The following is an 18,724-nucleotide window of genomic DNA, read 5'->3' on the forward strand; positions in this document are numbered from 1 at the left end:
CTTTGTTACCTGTTCTCTCCTGCTCAGCACTTGGACTTGGACCAGGCACCACCCTGAACACCCAGAAAAGTCCCCAAACTGCCACCAGAGCCAAATCCAATTGTGCACAACAGTCCCAGGGAGAGGAGCCACGTTTGGAATGAAGCCAGAGTCAGAACTGGCCCAGATCCCTGAGCAGACCCCTCTGATCCCAGCAGCTGGAATGTCACTGTCACTGGAGAGGTGGAATGTCATTGTCACTGTCTGGCCTTCCCACCAGAAGCAGCTCCTGACTGATGCATTATGAGCCACAGGAACTGTGCTGGGAGCAGCCTGCACTGAAAAGAGATGGAAACCTCCTTCCTTTCCACTGTCCAAGTCCCTCTAATCCAGCCCTTGGTGCTTATCAGAGATAAATCTAACTGACTCCAGTGACCAAGGCTTGTCCCACTCCATTTACACACCCTGCATGCTCTCCTCTCAAGAGTCATCAGCACTGGAACATTTCCCAAGAAAACCTAACTACAGTTTGTGTTATGGCTGTAAACACAGGACAGTGAAAAATCCCAAGCAGCACTTGGCATGGTTCATCTGGGACATAAGCAATGTTTTTAGCTACCCCTCTGATCAGTAACACAATTACAATTCTTTTAGCAATAATACAAAAATCACTAAGGCAGCAGAAAATCCCCAGCTGTGATTCTGCTGGGAGAGAGGGAGTGTGTGCCCTTTGCTATTAATGCTGAATATTCCATGTGATGAAGGAACTCACTGCTGAGCCCTTCCAGACTCTGGGGTCTACATAAATGCCAAGTTAGCCTTCAAGTGGTAACTTTCTTTGGCAAATGAAAGTTTAGAGTAGCATTAAAAAATTCCTCAGATCACAAACAAAACTCTTATTAGAAAAATAACAACTGCAGCTGGTTCACATCACTCTGGGCTTAGAAATACCCAATTACAAGTAACTGGTAGGTACCAGATAGAGAACAGGGATGTTAAAATAAATACATTTATCAGTAAAATATGTGGGAAATCTTCTCATAAAATAATTGCAGGCCAATACTGGTCTAACAGAACCAGAAACAATTTCACTACTTCAGTACTCACTTAAAATAACTTTTCTAACCAGTGCATTCTGGTTGTCATGCTCTTAATTATTGATGATTTTCTCCCTGTTAGTATCAAAAAAAGTCTAAGAACACTTGCTATTAAAAAGTGTATGATTTTTTTAACCCAGATACCAAGTGGTTTTTTCCCCACTGAAAAAGAACCAAATAAATTAACTAATTTAAAAACACCCTTCTGAAATTCAGAGACTGACTCAAAATGATCCCAACCCACCAGGGTACTGAGTTTCAGCTGTAATTAATTCATATGGCTGTAACCTCTTCCCTGTGCCACCAAACACAGGACAGAGCTGTCTCACCAAGGTGCTCACATCTGCATTGTTTTGCTGTTATTTAAAATAAAGCCAGCCTAAAGCCCGAGGAGAATTCCCAGGCAGCAATCCCCCCAAGGGACTGCAATGCCAAAGCAGAATTGCAGCAGCTCTTACGTGGTGGAGTTTCCCCCAGCAAGGGGCTGGCCAGGAGCAGGACACACAGCAGCACCTTCAGAAAGGACATCCTGGGCCTGTTCTTCCAGACTCTGCCAGCAGCAGAATGAACTTCCCTTGCTGCTGCTGTGGATTGTGGATTTTGAGCTTGTTTTACAGCATCCTTCTCTAATAAAGAATTACTAATTAACTTAAAACTGATACAACTTCCTGATAACTTGCCCAGCATATTTTCCTTTATAAAACAAGGTAGTTCCATAAAAATACCTCATTAATCTTGCTGTTTCTGAATTTTTGTAATCAGATGTGAGGTATTCATTTAATGACATAAATTTCAACACACTAAGGTACCTGTCAGGAGCCTCTTTCTTCTCCCTTTAGGCTGATGTTACCTGTACAGATAACAAACTTGGACTATTTGCAGCCAATTTCCTGGAACTGACACTGTTTTAAAAGACAAAGCCATGGTCCTGAAGCTATCAAAGATGGATGTGATGGGAAGGAGGGAATCCTGTAATTGGATGCATCTACCATTAAGCTTTGTCAATTCATTTTTCCTTTTTCTGAGAAAAGAATAGAAAATACCCAGATGGCAAGGATGAGTGATGACAAAAACTCACACCTTAGCACACCTCCTGTCATCTTTCTTCTTTATTATTTAAAGAGTCCTTAAGAATTCTCAACATTCCCTGCACAGGAAGATCCTGATTTGTGGTCACCCCAAACACTACCCAGGTTACACCCAAAGTTTGTGGAGTTTGACTGCATTAAGGCTGAAGTTAGAACCAGCCTTGCTCTTAGCACAGGGCTTTCAAAACTAATCCATAACTGATAAAATCCCAGCGTGGAGTTCCTAGCTTGACAGGAGCTGCCTGCTTATGTAAACATGCCAAGCACAGTTACATTAACAGCAAAAGCTAAACTTTAACCTTTGCTTCTCAAAGGATAAATAATGATCTCTGAAAATCAATGCCTAGCAAATTCTTGAAAGAATACTGCATTGGCTAAAGCCCAACAGCACTTTATTACAGCAGTAGATAAGAGATTCTCAGTCCTGCCAGAAGATTGCTTTACAACAGACCACAACAAAGAAATTAATATTTACCTCAGTGAAAGAAATTGCACGATCCTTCTTCAGATGTAAGGCACAAGTGTGAAGAAGCAGCTCCTGCAGATGCTCATCCTCCTGCTGCCAGGGAATTCCCCTCTGGCTGCAGCTCCAGCTGCTCAGTGGGAGCCCCACTGATGAACAAACACCTTGACCTGGGCTCCCAGGTTTGGTTCAAGGATGCAGAAATGCAGTGGGCAGTTTTTCCTGGGGTGAGATGTTCTAATGAGGCAGGTTAGAAACCCCAAACTCTTGACTGGGCTACATCACTGGCTTTTATTGCATGCAGAGGGTTTGGACCTGGCCTCAGGAAGGGCTGCAGAGGCTGAGAGGCAGTTTCTGTTTCCAGAGCCCACTTGGGTAACAGCAAATAAACCTGAGCAGCTGAGAGCCCTGTACTGCACAGCACACCCATTTCCTCCTCTTGTTGTCTGAGTTTCTGGAACTCAGCACAATCAAGTGCCAAGTTATTCCTTCTGTAACAACATCCAGGCTCATTTAATTTCTTCAAAGAGAGGAATATAAGTAAACCAAAGTTACTGACCAAAATTAATGGTGGAAGATGGAACTGCTCATGATCTTTAATCTTAATTCAGATCTGGTTTAAGACCAGTCTCTCCTCCTGCAGCATTGCAGGGATCCTGAGAGTGACACAAACTGAGCACAAGCTATCTATTCCCCAAGCACTGGGGTCAGGACTGCTACAAATAGAGGCCAGAAAAGGTTACCAAGGCTTGAATCCATGGCAGGCTCAGTTTACACCTATTCCCTGCTCACAGCAGTGGAATTTCCTTCAGCTGTTGCAGCAAAATCCATCTCCTGTGTCTGTAAACAAAAGGACAAAGAGTAACTGCCCCTTGAACAGGGGTGTTTGCCTCTGCCCAGGGTCTCACTGGGTCTGTTCTCTGCCTCTGCTCCACAACAAAAGCACAGACAGACACACTGACTTCTGGAATGGCTTCAACCACAGCCTTCCTTGGCTGCAGCTTGCCATCAGCACATAGCTGAGCTTGGCTTCTGGGAATCCTGCACTTGAAAATAAAAACCACACACAATCCAGTGCCTACTGATTGTCCTTTTTAAAAACTATTGGCTTCATGGGGGCCCCACTTTCTTTTGGATTTAAAATGTTTTCAGCTTTTCACTAAAATACTCCAAACTTTCACAACAAGATAACATTGCTGCATTCCAATTCCTTTCCAGTCTCTCCCAAGCTGTTCAAGACCCACAGGGACAATGTGCCATTAAAACAGCCCCATGACTCATTCACACAGCTCTCCTATTGAGTAATTCACTCTTCAGCTTACACGTGGATTACATAATTTATGACCCTTGCTTGGCAAATTACTTAATCTGGAGGACTGGCACAGTCACACTGAGACAAACACATTTACCACCTGCTTCCTTCCTGAGCAGTGCCACTCCTCCAGCATGGATAAAACTTTGGTTTTTCCAAGTCCTGAACTACACCATTCTTTAAAAAAACTACCAAGAGAAGGAAATGGAAGCACTTCTCAAAATTGAGGCCACTGAGCATTGATCTGTCCTGTTGCTTCAGAGACTTGTTCCAGGAGTGTTTCAATACTGCAGAGGTGAAGCTTTCCCCCCAACATTAATAAACCAAGTGTGACTTAGTCATTAGAAATGAACTCTTAAAAAGTACTTGAAAGGGAAGGAATTGACAATTTTCCTACAAATGAAAACAACAGACAAAAATTAAACTTAGTTTTTAAAAAGTATCTTATCACCCTTTATTGCCAGGTGCCTCACAGTGATATGACAAAGTATCACAATCAGTTTTATGTAAATAAAAAATTAATATCAACAAACTCAAATCTCTCTATATTGAATACAATTAACCATAAATAAAACCCCCATGCATTAAAGCTATTTCTGTATTATAAAATACCATGTGACCCCATTCTTTAAGACATCGATTTTTTCACAAATATATAACTTATATAAAAATTACAATATACATTCTTACTTTTATGTGACTGTATTATTGCATTGTGAAATGAACTTAAGTGACTATTAAGGATACATTTAAGAGGCATTTCAAAGTGTTTCAGTATAAATTAATAAAACCATGTCCCACAATGAAACTTTTCCCATGTTTTATATTAACTTCTCAGTGTAACAGATTTGTCTATTGGGTCTGAAATCTTCAAGAGCCCAAGTCAGGCACGTGGTTACCCAGGACTCACCAGAGTGGCATCATCCAGATCTGAGTTTGCTTTTTTAAAGCCATTGCATAGCACCTTTACTAGAAATTACTAATACAGATATGTGGCTACAGCTCCTTGCAGTCAGGAGTAAAGTATTAAATAACCCTGGAGGTTCAGATGTCTGAACTGAAAGCAGAGGACACACCCAGCCAGAATACAAAACTTTCCATTCTTTTCTCACACTTTCTTCGGCTGCAATTAGGGAAGAGTTGTCTTTAACTGTCCCTGTTTCACAACCAAAACCTTCTAACTTTAACCCCACTGTGTGGGGATAGTAAACAAAAACAGGTGATATAAATGAAACAGACAGAAAATTACCCTGCCTTGAGGAGAAAGAGAAATCTCAGCTGATGAAAAAACTAAATTAGAAAGTGACAATAACATCAGCAGCATCACCATCGACCTTACAGCCCATTTCCTTCCACTCCTGCCCTGGGCAGGGACACCTTCCCTATGCCAGGCTGCTCCAAGCCTGGCCCTGGGCACTCCCAGGGATGGGGCAGCCACCTCCAAACCTGAGCTGGAACAATCCTGTGCTGATCACTCCTCTCACCCACCAAACCATGGCACAGCCCAGGGACTCCTTTCTGTGAGCCACAGAACTGCATCCCTCCTGTGCTGTCCATCAGAGTGGGCAGGAACACTCATTTCAAGTGATGGTGTTTAACCCTGAGGTTTGGTTCCACCCCAGTGCTGCCCTAAGGAGCCATCAGAGCCTGAACTGCAGCCCCAGGGCAGCTGTGGGCAGCAGGGCCGTGCACAGCATGAGCAGCACCAGGGCTGCCATGGAGCCCCTGCCTGCCCAGCCCAAGGGCATCTGAGCCCAGCCAGCCCCACCTGCACCTCAGCATTCCAGGAGTGGAGATGCCCTCAGTACCTGGGCAGTGCAGGGCAGTTTCTGGCTCCAGGGAAGAGGCTGTGTCCCAAAGCTGCTCTCCTGGACGTGCTGGTTCACAACAGCCACCCTGCAGCTCCTCTCCCTGCTCCCACCAGCCCAACCCCTGGGCACAGTTTTTCATTATGGCCTGAAAAATCTCACCACAGTAAACTCCTGCAACATCCAAGCAAATCTGCATCATCTTACCTCTCCTGTCGACTTGCTGTGCTAGCACATCACTCAGAGTTAGAATTTAACAATTTAGGAGCAGAGCAGATGGCTTTTCCTTCATGTTTTTATCCAGAATGTTATCCAAGGGAGACAGATAATACAATTTCTGGCATTCAGTCATGCACTTGAAAATGATAATTTCTTCACAATTTTCACTTATGTCTTCATCTGTTTCCCTGGAAATGGTATATGAAGCCCAGCCATCTAATTTTTCTACTCCTCTCTCTGTGATGAAACACTAAATGTGTCATGTCCAGGAGCTCTCTGAAGACTGATTTAATATCCTCTGATTGCTGCCTGAATTCTGACAGTTGCCTGGGCCTTTAAGAGATGATTAAAGAAACAAAAGACATTAAATCCTGTCAGCTGTTCCAGGCAATTTTCACTACTAGAATTCTTCTTTTAAACTTCACATTTTCTGACTTCAACTTGCACTGGACTCTGTGTAAAAAAGACCAATACTTCCTAAAATTTGGATTTTAAAATATCAATTTGTTTCTGACCCATCCTAAAAGCTTTTCTTCTTTTGCTCATTCACCACTTGTGCCTTCTGCACATTCCATCCTCACAACTTTGCTGATCCCACAGGGACACCAGGAATTCTGCCTGTATTTCACTGGTCATTTGACTTGGCATCAGCAGCCTTGGAGAAGAAATCAGGTTGTGAAATTTCTTCTGGAGAGCAGGAGCAAATATCCCATCACATCCCAGTGCTGAGAACAGCAACACTTCAGGCTTTAGCCTTCCACCCACACTATCTGCTCTCTCTTGCTTCCCCCTCAATTTTACAACAAAGCCCAGATTTTCCTTCATTAAAAGGCAACAGAATGGAGAAAAATGGAGGATAAACAGAAGTACAGGGATATGCACTATGATCAAAGCAATGTTTGAAAGTTTCATCCTAGGAAACTTAATTTCTAATTTCATTAATGGAAAAACATAGAATTTCACAGAAATCCTACCAAAATCAATGAGATATTGCATACAAACTTGTGGATGAAAAAGTTGGCTGCCTACTATTTCTGCATTTTTACTGTCAGCAGTTTAAACCTTGAAACTACAAATCTCCAACTTCCTAAACACTTCTAATGGATTTTATATAAATTCAGTATCAGTTTCATGGATTAAGCAATTCAAACACAGCTCTTCCAAGTATCACAAGTAGGTGAAAGCTGATGCATAGTCTAGAAAGGAAGATTAGAGATCAGTTGTGTGGTTTTGCCCAACTTCAGAGACATCTGCCCACAGCAGAGGTGTGCAGGACAAGGAGTTGTTTCCATGCACCTTTGTGAAAGAGGCAAACAGTACCAAATTATTTTGTAATGAAAAAAGTGACTCTTTTACACAAGCTTTAAAGCCAATGCTGCTCACATGACACAACCACAGAGATTTTAAGGATACTCAGAGCAGCAGGAACTTGCACTTCATTCCAGAGATGAAAGATAAAAGACAAAGAAGCCTCTGCAAACCCCATCCCTCACATTCTTCATTCAGATCAAGGAACATCTGAGCCAAAGCAGAGATACTTTTGCATTTTCAAATATCCTTTGTGAAGTGACATTTATTAGCAAGTTTGGCACAGAGAAGCCCCACTGGGAGAAGACACTGACAAATCTTGTTTTCTCAGTGTCTCACTAATGACACTGAGTGAATTCCCACTGCTTATATGGAGTCAGGAACAAAATAAGCACTAAACAGAATCATGTAAGTCAATAATACAAATTGGAGATAAGAAAATATCTGATGAAATTATACCTCACAGAGTATGCATTGTAAAGATTATCCCTTCCCTTCTTCCCTCCCCCTTATCTGTAACATTTTGCATTTTGTAAAGCAGACTTGGCTTAGCTCCTGGTGCTGTACATGTCCACATCTTCTGGGCTGGACTGACCATGGTCTGCAAGTTTTGGATCAGGCTTAAATTTTGATTTCTTCACTGTTCCTGTTAGAGACAGTGAAGAAATATGGTTAAAAAGTATGTTTATTGTTGAGCTGTAAGGAAAAAAGCTTAGTGATACATGTTGAGAATTTCTGTACTACCAAACACTTAGAAAAGATCAACATCTGTCTGCTCCAGTTCAAAGGAGGATGAGGGCAGGTTGGGACACTGAGCACAGAGGGGATGGAGAGCAGGACCTCTTCTCACTCTCCAACACCCCTTCCTACCCCAGCAGAGTGAGAGCAGAAATTGTGATGCTTTGCCCAACACAAGGAAAGGAAGGGAAAGTTTGAGGCATGGAAAAAGTTCCCTGGTGTTTCTTGCCCAGGAGCAGATCCCACAACCAACCCTGCCAGATGGCAAGAGTTCCAAATGCACACAAGCACCCTCAGCTGGTTGCACTTCTGAGCTTCCAAAAAGCACAGACTGAGCTCAGTGAACCCCTGAAGCCTCCCACTCACTGAAGGACAGAGCACAGCTGACACATTTAATGATGCTGCAATTCCACAGCATCTGGGGGATATAAAGGCAGCTTTTCTGGGGCTGTGCCTCCTGCTCCTGATCTGCTGCTTTTCTAGCTGCATCACTTGATCCAACAAAGGGTGTTACATTCTCCTGAAAGCTTTGCCCCACGTGGACTGAGAAAATAAACATCTCTGGCAACACAGATTCATTTAGGGCAGGGATATTTTTGGCTGTATTAAGGACATGAACTAATTCCACCTATGAAAGCAACGACAGATCTATAAACACAAACCCAATAAAGACAGTTTGGCCTGGAGCAAGTGTAAAAACAGATCAAAGCATTCCACAAACTAAATCAGAAAAAATTCAAGTGCAAAGCAAAGATGTGAATGCATACTACAGTGAAAATAAAGGAAAAAAAATACTAAAACCCTCATCCAAGTATGTTCTGCTTGCTTTCCAGAAAAAAAAAATAATTTCTGGTAACAATTCCTTCCTTCCAAGTGCTTTCCTTGTAACAAATAAAATTTAGAAGCTGCCCTTACAAAAGGTAACATTACTTTAAAACAAATTTAGTTCTCCTTTAACAGGTAATTCCACTGTTTTCTCTTAAAAATTGGACCACCAAATTTCTGTCTGTTAAACAGGCTGTTATGTGATCTAGTTGATTATCTCAAGCACTTAAGGTGCACCAGGAACCACTGCAGAAAACCCAGCACAATGAATCCCAATGCTTCATTTCTCAACTACACACCCCTCCTTCATTCCACCATGGATCCTCTCTGCACTGTTAGCACAGGCTAAAAGTAATGAAATCCATTTGAGCCTTCAATTTTCTAATAATAATCCAAATTAAAACCTTTTTGTATGACTTGCATTTGGATTATTCCTTATTTTGGCCATTGAAAGAAACTGGTCTACATCAATATTGGTTCTCTGACATTATTGAGAGAGAACAGCAAATATATAATTCTGTTATTATGACAAGGTCCACAGTGAGAAAATTATCACCTCCCTGAGGCTCTGAAATATGTATTAAATGACAGCATGTAAAATATGCTCTCAAGAATAATATGCACTGACAGCCTGCTCCAGTTTAGAGCAAGAGTAAGTGCAAAATTAAGTCAACTAATTGGATTTGCAAGTTGCCCTGAGATTACACTTGAAATGTTTAATTCACCTGATGAAGGCACTGGGTTTTCATTACTCCGACACTTTACTGGGGAAGATTCAGTTCTGTTAAATGATCCTGACTCAACAGCAGACTCAGGTTTGGCACTAGAAATTCCCTTCTTTTTCTTATCTTCTTGCATAATTGGTTTTGACTCTTGGTGCAGCTGTGAACCAAACATTAATAAAAGAAAGCACATGGGTATATGCTTAATACATTATTGCAAAATAAAGCTTTCAAGTCTGGCAGCTTATCTTATGAAATTATTTTCAGATATGACATCATGCAATGATATTCAACTAGTCAGCTGCACACAAGGGGCACAGCTGGAAAAAGTAAAATTCATGAAACCCCACAGATCAGATAGAATAAATTCATGGAGAAGGGAAATTGCCATGAGTGAAGCTGTGGTTTTACCAGAGACCCTCCAAGACCTTCACAAGTTCATTTCCAGTGAGGAGCCTTTAGCCTTACACAAGACTGAAACAGCCCTGAGTGTTTACAGAACACTTACCAGCCCTAGTTAGCAGGAGATGGAAAGATAAATCATGGGTACACCCTAGTAATGAGAAATAGTGTCCTGGGAAGAGGCTTCACTCAGGAAAAAAACCGTAAAGTTAATAGAAGTGTCTGTACCACATCAATTCTTGTTTTGCTACCAGTTTAATGACAGTTATCTGAATTTCATTTTCAAAACTCAGAATTCCATTTGTGCTTCTCAGAAGAAGTAAAGGGTGAGGACTGCAGGCCTATGAGCACTGTAAATTTAAAGCAAAATATTCCTACATATAACTGAGAAACTGAAATTTTCTTTGAAAAGAGCAATGAAAAACTACTGTGCAAAGCTGCAGTTTTACTTGGGAAGTGCTATTTTGTCAAGGTTTTATAAATTTCCACTTGAGGAAAAAAAACCTTTTGAGTTGGATAAAACCCACATTTAATTCTGGGATTACCAACCCAAATTCCATATGTAATTTACAGAAGGTTCATATTGCCCTCTACTCTCTGCTGGCAAGGCTTCAGCTGTTTAATATGTCCTATTTTGACTGCCTCACTTAAAAACCACACACAAAATCCCCTAAAACAGAAAAAGGAGAGAAACTAGAGGAAATTCTGAGGAGAAGAATAATTATGTCAGAGTTAGAAAGCCTGCTCTGTAAGAGAAGTTATAGTGGGGAAGAGAACCAGGTGAAAACCCTGATAATTTTCCATGTGTAGTAGGTCCCTATAAAGAGGTTACTGACCATTTATTCACTGTGGCTGCCACGAGGACAGGGCAAGGAGAAGGAATAAATCAGCCATGGACAATTCATCACAGGGTAAATAAAGCAGACTTCCTGCAAGGGTTGTAGAGCAGCAAGCCACTCACACCTACTGTAATCCTGAGTGTCTTTGGTCTAAATTCAGGGCCTGCTTAAGACCAAAGCTTGAATCAAAATGGATCCTTCATGCCAAGATAAAAAAGGAGCTCTAAAGAGAAACTCAATCTTCTCTGGTGCACCCTGCATGGGACTGCTATTGAGAGGGGATCTCAATATCCACTGATGTGAAAACAATTAAACACTGAAGGGACAAAAAGATCAGACTGGGGTTTGTGCCTTGCTTAACACCATCAGCAAACCTTAAAGAGCATCAGCAGAAGAGACCTCAACTTTCTAAGCTCCCTCTCAAGGTGTGAGGTGTAATGACTTCCCAAGTCCTACCTTGGTGGCAGTTTCCTTGTCTGCCCACAGTGACTTCACAGCCTTGTAGGTCTGGTGACTTGCATAATGTAACTTTTTCCCTGTTACCTATTTTTTAGAAAAACATAATTAACAACAGTGTTTAAAATACAAAGACAGACTATTCAAATGAAATTAATCATGTTTGCATGAGAACATGCTCGACTCCATCCTACAGCATTGACTTTTCAGGATCTAGTACATATTTCCCTTACACCAAGCAAATTGTAAATATGTTCAAACTGGTATTAGGAATCCACAGGGAACATTTCCATGCTAAACCCACCTACTCCAAATGAAATCAAACCCTGACCAGCAAACAGTGTGCTGGCAATGTTGGCACAATAGATGGAGCACCAGGTTAAAGGATCCACACTTGTCCCACTGTGTTGGAAATGACCCCAGATAAAGCAGAACCTTACCTTGGCAATGACCACTGCCTGAGCTGGGTAACAAACAGCATATCCTACAGTAGTAAGCCCCAATGGATAAGCAATTTTCTTAAATCTAGAACCTGAACAAAGCCAAATATTTTCAATAATTAGACAAAAATGAAATGCAAATGAAGTAGTTGTAGCAATTAAATGCAAAGACAAATAATCCCAAACTAGGTTTTCCAATATTATGAAGAATGAGAAGAATTCTATCATTAGTCTGTCTAGTCCTGCTCTGTCAGCTCTCTGCCAGCTCCTAACAGCAATGAGCAATGTCCCTTCATTTACCAGGAATTTATTTTAGTCCCACAGGCATTTGCCAATGTTTGAGAAGAGCATTCTGACCACTGGAACTGTTCCAGGCCCCACACCCCCCAGGGCAGTGATGAAACAGGGCAGCCCCACCTCTCCTTGCCAGCACGGCACCAGCCAGGCCTGACACCGTGATCACAGCGGCTCTGGGAAGGAACTCTGGGGGGGGGTTGTCCAGGTAAACATAAGCATCTAAAAATGGGAAAAAGACAAAAAGAAGCAGGGCAATTCAGTATTGGTCATTTTAGTTCCCACTTAAGAAATAAAGGTGAAAATTTTGATTTTACTGAGAGTTTATAGATGAAATGAGACACATATGTGACTTGCCTACCTTTTCCAAACTGAATTGAATCCGTTATTCCATTTTTAATAAAGTTATAGACACTCTACAAGGAAAGAAAAACAAAACCAGAAAGTAAAATCTCTGTAAAAGTAGCTGTTCACACAGATCTCAGCACAATGAGACAAAGAAATTCTGTGTAACTTTAAAAAACCCAAACCAGTGACCTTCTAGAAAAGCTGTGCAGAGATCTACCCTCTTTGTGACAAACACTTATACTTTTAAAACTTACATTAGCAACTAAAAAATTTTAAAAAATCTCTCTAATGTAAGCTCCCTTTCAAAACTGAAATCTCATCAACTCTAGAATAGGAAAACACCTGGATGCCAACTGTATAGGAAAACTCAATTATAAAATACAATCTTCTCTTTCCTAGAGACTTTCCCAGGAAAACTGAAAGAACAACACCGAATTTGTACCACCAGAGGTCACTGCTATTCAGTGGCAGGAACTCACAATGATTAATGGCATTACAAAGTTTGGTACAGATTCATAACAAGAGTATTTCAGTCATGCAGTCACGGACCAATGGAATCACAATTTATAGAAAAAATGAAGACATTTTGAATTTTGTTTTCAACTGTTAGGGTCTACAGTTTTTGCAAAAGGAAAACACAAAATTTTCTCTGGCCAACAGCCAGGGTGAAGCTGCTGTTTCCCAGCAGGTACAAAAGCAGGGACAGGCACCAGTTCCCTCTCCAGCTGGAACATGCAGTAACAGAGCTGGGAGGAGTTTCTGATGGCTCCTGAGGAACAGCCTGCCACAACTGATACAAGGGATGCACTGTTTGTCTTTTATGTCAGGCACTGCCCTTTGGAAGCAGCTCCTTCTCCACGGACTGCACAGGGAATTCCAGACTCCAAAACACCCTCAAGTTCTCGCAGCAAGAATTGACCAATGTAACCCCTGCTGTAGAAGGAGGGCTCGTTTTTCCACCCAAAATTACCTTATGCAACACAAAGACCTGCCAAAAAAACCCTCCAGGGGGAAGTAACCCAGCTTTTCAGTAGTTCAGTGCTGAGAGAAGTGCAGGAAAGGCTGGGTGCACCCCTTACCTGGCACCAGCCGAAGTAGCGGCCGGTCGTCCTCCGCAGAGCCGTGAACTGCTGCTGCAGGGGCCCCGGCTGCTCCTCGATGTACCGCGACGTCAGCGGGGGGGCGCTGTAAATGGGGAGCTGCAAACAGAGAGCTGAGCTAAAGGGACACAGCTCTGCCCCGAGTGCTGCAAACACAGAGAGCTGGGTAAAAGGGAACAGCCCTGCTCTGTGAGTGCTGCACACACAGAGAGCTGAGCTAAAGGGACACAGCCCTGCTCCTGTGAGTGCTGCACACACAGCTGAGCTAAAGGGACACAGCTCTGCTCCTGTGAGTGCTGCACACACAGCTGAGCTAAAGGGACACAGCCCTGCTCCTGTGAGTGCTGCAAACACAGAGAGCTGGGTAAAAGGGACACAGCCCTGCTCCTGTGAGTGCTGCACACACAGAGAGCTGGGTAAAAGGGACACAGCCCTGCTCCTGTGAGTGCTGCACACACAGAGAGCTGGGTAAACGGGACACAGCTCTGCTCCCTGAGTGCTGCACACACAGAGAGCTGGGTAAAAGGGACACAGCCCTGCTACCTGAGTGCTGCACACACAGAGAGCTGAGCTAAAGGGACACAGCTCTGCTCCTGTGAGTGCTGCACACACAGAGAGCTGGGTAAAAGGGACACAGCCCTGCTCCTGTGAGTGCTGCACACACAGAGAGCTGGGTAAAAGGGACACAGCTCTGCTCCTGTGAGTGCTGCACACACAGAGAGCTGGGTAAAAGGGACACAGCCCTGCTACCTGAGTGCTGCACACACAGAGAGCTGAGCTAAAGGGACACAGCTCTGCTCCTGTGAGTGCTGCACACACAGAGAGCTGAGCTAAAGGGACACAGCCCTGCTCCCTGAGTGCTGCAAACACAGCTGGACAAGAGGGACAAAGTTCTGCAGCACCCCTGGACCTCAGTGGGGTGCACTGTAAATGGGGAGCTGCAAACACACACAGCTGAGCAAAAGGGACACAGTTCTGCTGCCATGACTGCTGCAAACAAACACAGCTGAGAAGCAGGACACAGCTGTCCAGTGCTGCAGTTCAAGGGAGTTTTCCAAGCCTGCAAACCCTCAGTGTTGCCCCTGCAGCACACAAAGCCTCCCCATGGAATTATGAAGTTCCAGAGTTCCAACTGACCCTACTCAAGTGGACTTCACTCTTTGGAAGTGAGAACTGAAACAATGGTGTGGGTTCCTAGAAGCAGAATTACTCAGTGTGAAGCAAGGGCATGTGTGTGGATGTGTGCACTACTACAAATTGCACATTAGAGAAGGACTCATCAGCCAGTATTCTATTTTCACCTTTTCTGACTTCATTTTTTAAATACTGTAATAATGAAAATCAGATAAAACTTCACCAATTTAACATTATAACACTCTGTGGTTTATTTGAGCCATAGTGGTCAGTTATTTATTATCACATATTTGCTATCTATTTCAGATACTGTAATTCAATTGACAGAGCTGCTATTCTGCAGGTTTTTCTGTATTATTTTAAAGACCAAAAAAGAGGAAGATTCATACCTTGTCTGGCTTCACCAGCTGACTTTTTGATTTCTCTTCTGTTGCTGCATATACAGTAATACATATCAATGGCAGCCCAGAAGAAACAGCTGCCAGCTTTGCCACCTGGGACAGAGAGATGAAAACAGGGCCTTTTAATGCTGAAATTAAAATTTCCCTTTGGATTGATCAAATATGGGATTAAACAAGTCACTTTTAAAGCCTTTTTTAAGCATTATGCCTTTTAGAAATGTCTTCTGACTTATACAAAGATTTTCTTAAATTATAATGGTAAAGAACAGGTTGAAGAGCCCTGAACAGTTTTATGTCTAAAATACCAGGAAAAACCAGCAAAGCCACACTGATGCCTCCAGCACCTGTGAGGGTAAATTCAGCTGTAATTTACTCAGCATGCAGGAATTCCATTTCTGAAGAGTTATTAAAGAAAAACTATTTTAACCTATCATAATTCAGATTGCTTATTTCCATACAGCATGCTACCAGAACAAGACACCAATTTTCAGTAGACACTAGAAGGAAAAGTGAATTTAAAAATGATAGAGCATGAGAAAGTTGCATTGTTCACATAAAAGAAATAATGTATTTTTAAAAGTCCCAATGGATTCTGTTCTCAATGTAAAGGAGAAAGCTACACAGGGAATGATCAAAGTGGTCCAGCTCCTGACTGACAGTAATTGCTTTACTTTTGGGTGCCTGCAGACAAACACATAAATGTTTAAAGATCCAAGGAAATAGCTGCACTGGCTAACATTTACACTGGCAGTTATCCCAAGAGGGTTTCACTCTTTCTACTGAAATCACAAAAAACCAGAGTGAAAGAAAAAGCAACATCACCTTGACTGCACTAAAGAGGCTTCACTGCACGGAGCTGTTCCTTATCTAATCACAAGGTGCACTAAAAGACCTCAGTTAGCTAAGTGGTTTTTAGTACTAATTTATTGAAATTATTTTATTAGAAGTTGCTTATGAGGAATTATGTATAAAACAAAGACAATCATATATTGTTTAGCTAAAGAAACCAGTAAGTCTTTTACCTATGAAAACTTCTACAGAAGTTACTGACAATTAAGAAATGGCAGGATCATATTTTTCTACCAAACACTAGGAAAGAAGCCCAGAGAAAAACCCCTGCAACAGGCTGGAGCTGTGGAACAGCCTGGGATTGCATGTTCAGCCACCAGAATGACTCCAGAACATCAGCTGATAACTGACTAATAAATAAAAATCTTCTTTTTGAGGAACCCAGGAAATTGCTGTGGGTACAAAAGCCAGGTGACATTTCTGGAGATGAATTCTGCACACACACAGAGCTGAACATCACCAGAAGCAAAGGTCAGTGGCCAGCAATAAAACATTCCCTGTGACACCACTGCCAAGGTGCTGACCTGCAACACTGACAACCTGAAGGTTTTTCCCCAGAAATAACACACCCAAGACAAACAGACATTTTTGATGAGAAGCCTGAACAGCAATTATTTGCTGAAGAAATGCATGATATGCTCTCTAGCAGAAAATTGTTACAGCTATACCTCTTAACAGCAGAACTGGAGTAAGAGCAATCAAAATATAACAATAAAACTGTCAAATGTACCGGGATAATTTTGGCTTTAATTCTTTGCATTTCAAACAATCTGCTTCAAAGTGTTGGAATCTTATCAACAATCAAAAATACAGATTCTATTAAAAAAAAAAAAAAAGTTAAAAAGCTACATCACTACAAAGAATTCACTATCCTCCACTCAAAAGATGCAGAATACAAACTAAACCATAATAAAACCACATAGTTAATTTATGCTAATCTCCAAGACATTGTTTCCCACTGAAACTGCAAATTCTGTGTGCTTGCTTCAAGAATTGGAGCAGGAAACTTGCCCTGAAGGCAGGAACTGCCTCAAAACAAAGGGAATCAAAGGATGGAGTATATGCAAAAATCTGATGCATGGATTTATATAAAAAAATACAACTTCTGTATCATAAAATGGGAATCTACCAGCCAGGGTAAAATAAGATTAAAATTTAGCAGCTACCTCGTATCAAATTTTCCATGAAAATATGTTAATTAAAGAATAAAGAGTCACAGGTATATGACTTTCTCCTACCACTCAGATGTCTTGAAGTGGATCACAAAACTGTCTCACATCCTTTTGCTTTATTTTCCCCACAAGTTACACAAGACATGATTGGCAAAAGCTTCTAGGCCAAAGCCAGTATCCTAATTCAGGTATGTCTTTATAAATCTCTGGTGACAACCACCAAAAACTCCCCCACAAATGGAACAGATCCTTCCACTTCACCTCAGCTCCCTGACGCTCCACGGATTTGGGTTTAATCTTGGTAAGTGACCCACAGAGAGTGAAATCTTAAGAAGAATAAAACCCTTATTAATAAATATTTCATAGTAAATAGTAAACAACACACATAAAATTATGTCACTTCACTAAAGGTACAGAATCATTCAGATTTGTGAACTAAGCCAACCAAATTACTTCAAGATCACCCAGGCAGACAGCAAATGGTTTATTTTAATTTCTGTCCTCATTGGTACCATCCTTTACTTTTAAAATGCTTTAAAAAAGTAAATATGAAGATTCATGTGAGAGCAACCTATTCATCAATTTGATTGCCAACACTGGAAAACCTGTCTAAATATTTGTGAGAAGGCTTAGATCTTTACATGCATGTTGTTCTGTTTAAAGACACTGTATTATTCCTACAACTCGCGATATTTTAGATACTTGTAACCCTGTTAGCTCGCAACAGCATGATTTTAACAGCCTTGTTTCGGTGATGTACAGCACCACTAGCACTTTATCGTGTCACTACCAAACTATCATCTTGATATCCCTCGAGCTGAAGGTGTTTCGGGGGCTGCGAGTACACGGAGAAGCACCAGAAGAGAAACCCCGCTTTTATTCCCTGTTGCACAATTTAACCACCGCTCGAATCAGCTCCTTCCCCGCCAAGTCCCACAGCACCAGAGACCTCTCCCTGCCCCACTCCGCCACCTGACCCCGGCTCCCGCGGCACCGGGGGCTCCTTCCCGCCGGCACCGGGGGACGCGCGGGCGGGCCGGGCGCTCCCGAGGGGCCGCACGGAGCCGCCCCGGTTGTCCCGAGCCGGCGGAGGAGCGGGAGCGGAGCCTGAGGGGCAGCGGAGCCGCGGGGCCGGGGCAGCGCCGGCCTGAGGGCGGGCGGACACTCACCTTGGCCGCCATGTTGGACAGCGCCGCGTACGGCGCGCGGGAAGGGCCGCGCCGGGCGGGGCCGAGGGGCCGGGGCGGGACCGCGCTCGGGCCGGGCGGGATCGCCCTCAGCCGGCATTGCCCGGAGGCGGGCGGGGATGGATTGCACTCAGCCGGCATCGCCACAAAGCGGGCAGGGATGGATTCCCCTCTAGCCGGGGAGGGCATCGCCCCGAAGAGGGCAGGGATGGATCCCCCTCAGCCGGCATGGCCACAAAGCGGGCAGGGACGGATTCCCCTCAGCTGGCATCGCCCCAAAGCTGGCAGGGATGGATTTCCCTCAGCCGGCACCGCCCCGAAGCGGGCAGGGATGGATTCCCTTCAGCTGGCATCGCCCCGAAGAGGGCAGGGATGGATTCCCCTCAGCCGACATGGCCTCAAAGCGGGCAGGGATAGAATCCCCTCAGTCGGGTCGGGCATCATCCCAAAGCGGGTAGGGATGGATTCCCCTCAGCCGGAGCGGGCATCGTGCCAAAGCGGGCAGGGATGATCCCGCTCAGCCGGAGCGGGCATCGCCCTCAG

At 43.2% G+C, this 18,724-nt stretch overlaps 1 protein-coding gene across 1 annotated transcript; it reads right to left on the minus strand.

Moving 5' to 3' along the window:
- Window positions 1–4,364: 4,364 nt before the first annotated feature.
- APOOL (apolipoprotein O like) lies at window positions 4,365–18,185 on the minus strand. The gene is made up of 9 exons (XM_058032900.1): window positions 18,164–18,185; window positions 14,962–15,066; window positions 13,418–13,537; window positions 12,352–12,406; window positions 12,114–12,212; window positions 11,697–11,788; window positions 11,257–11,343; window positions 9,563–9,719; window positions 4,365–7,920 (listed from the first exon to the last, which is right to left on the minus strand). Exons 1-9 carry the CDS (start codon window positions 18,173–18,175, stop codon window positions 7,823–7,825), a joined length of 825 nt encoding a protein of 274 aa, XP_057888883.1. The 5' UTR covers window positions 18,176–18,185; the 3' UTR covers window positions 4,365–7,822.
- Between the last annotated feature and the right edge of the window lie 539 nt (window positions 18,186–18,724).

The sequence above is a fragment of the Melospiza georgiana genome, chromosome 12, assembly GCF_028018845.1.
Source record: "Melospiza georgiana isolate bMelGeo1 chromosome 12, bMelGeo1.pri, whole genome shotgun sequence".
Taxonomy (NCBI): domain Eukaryota; kingdom Metazoa; phylum Chordata; class Aves; order Passeriformes; family Passerellidae; genus Melospiza; species Melospiza georgiana.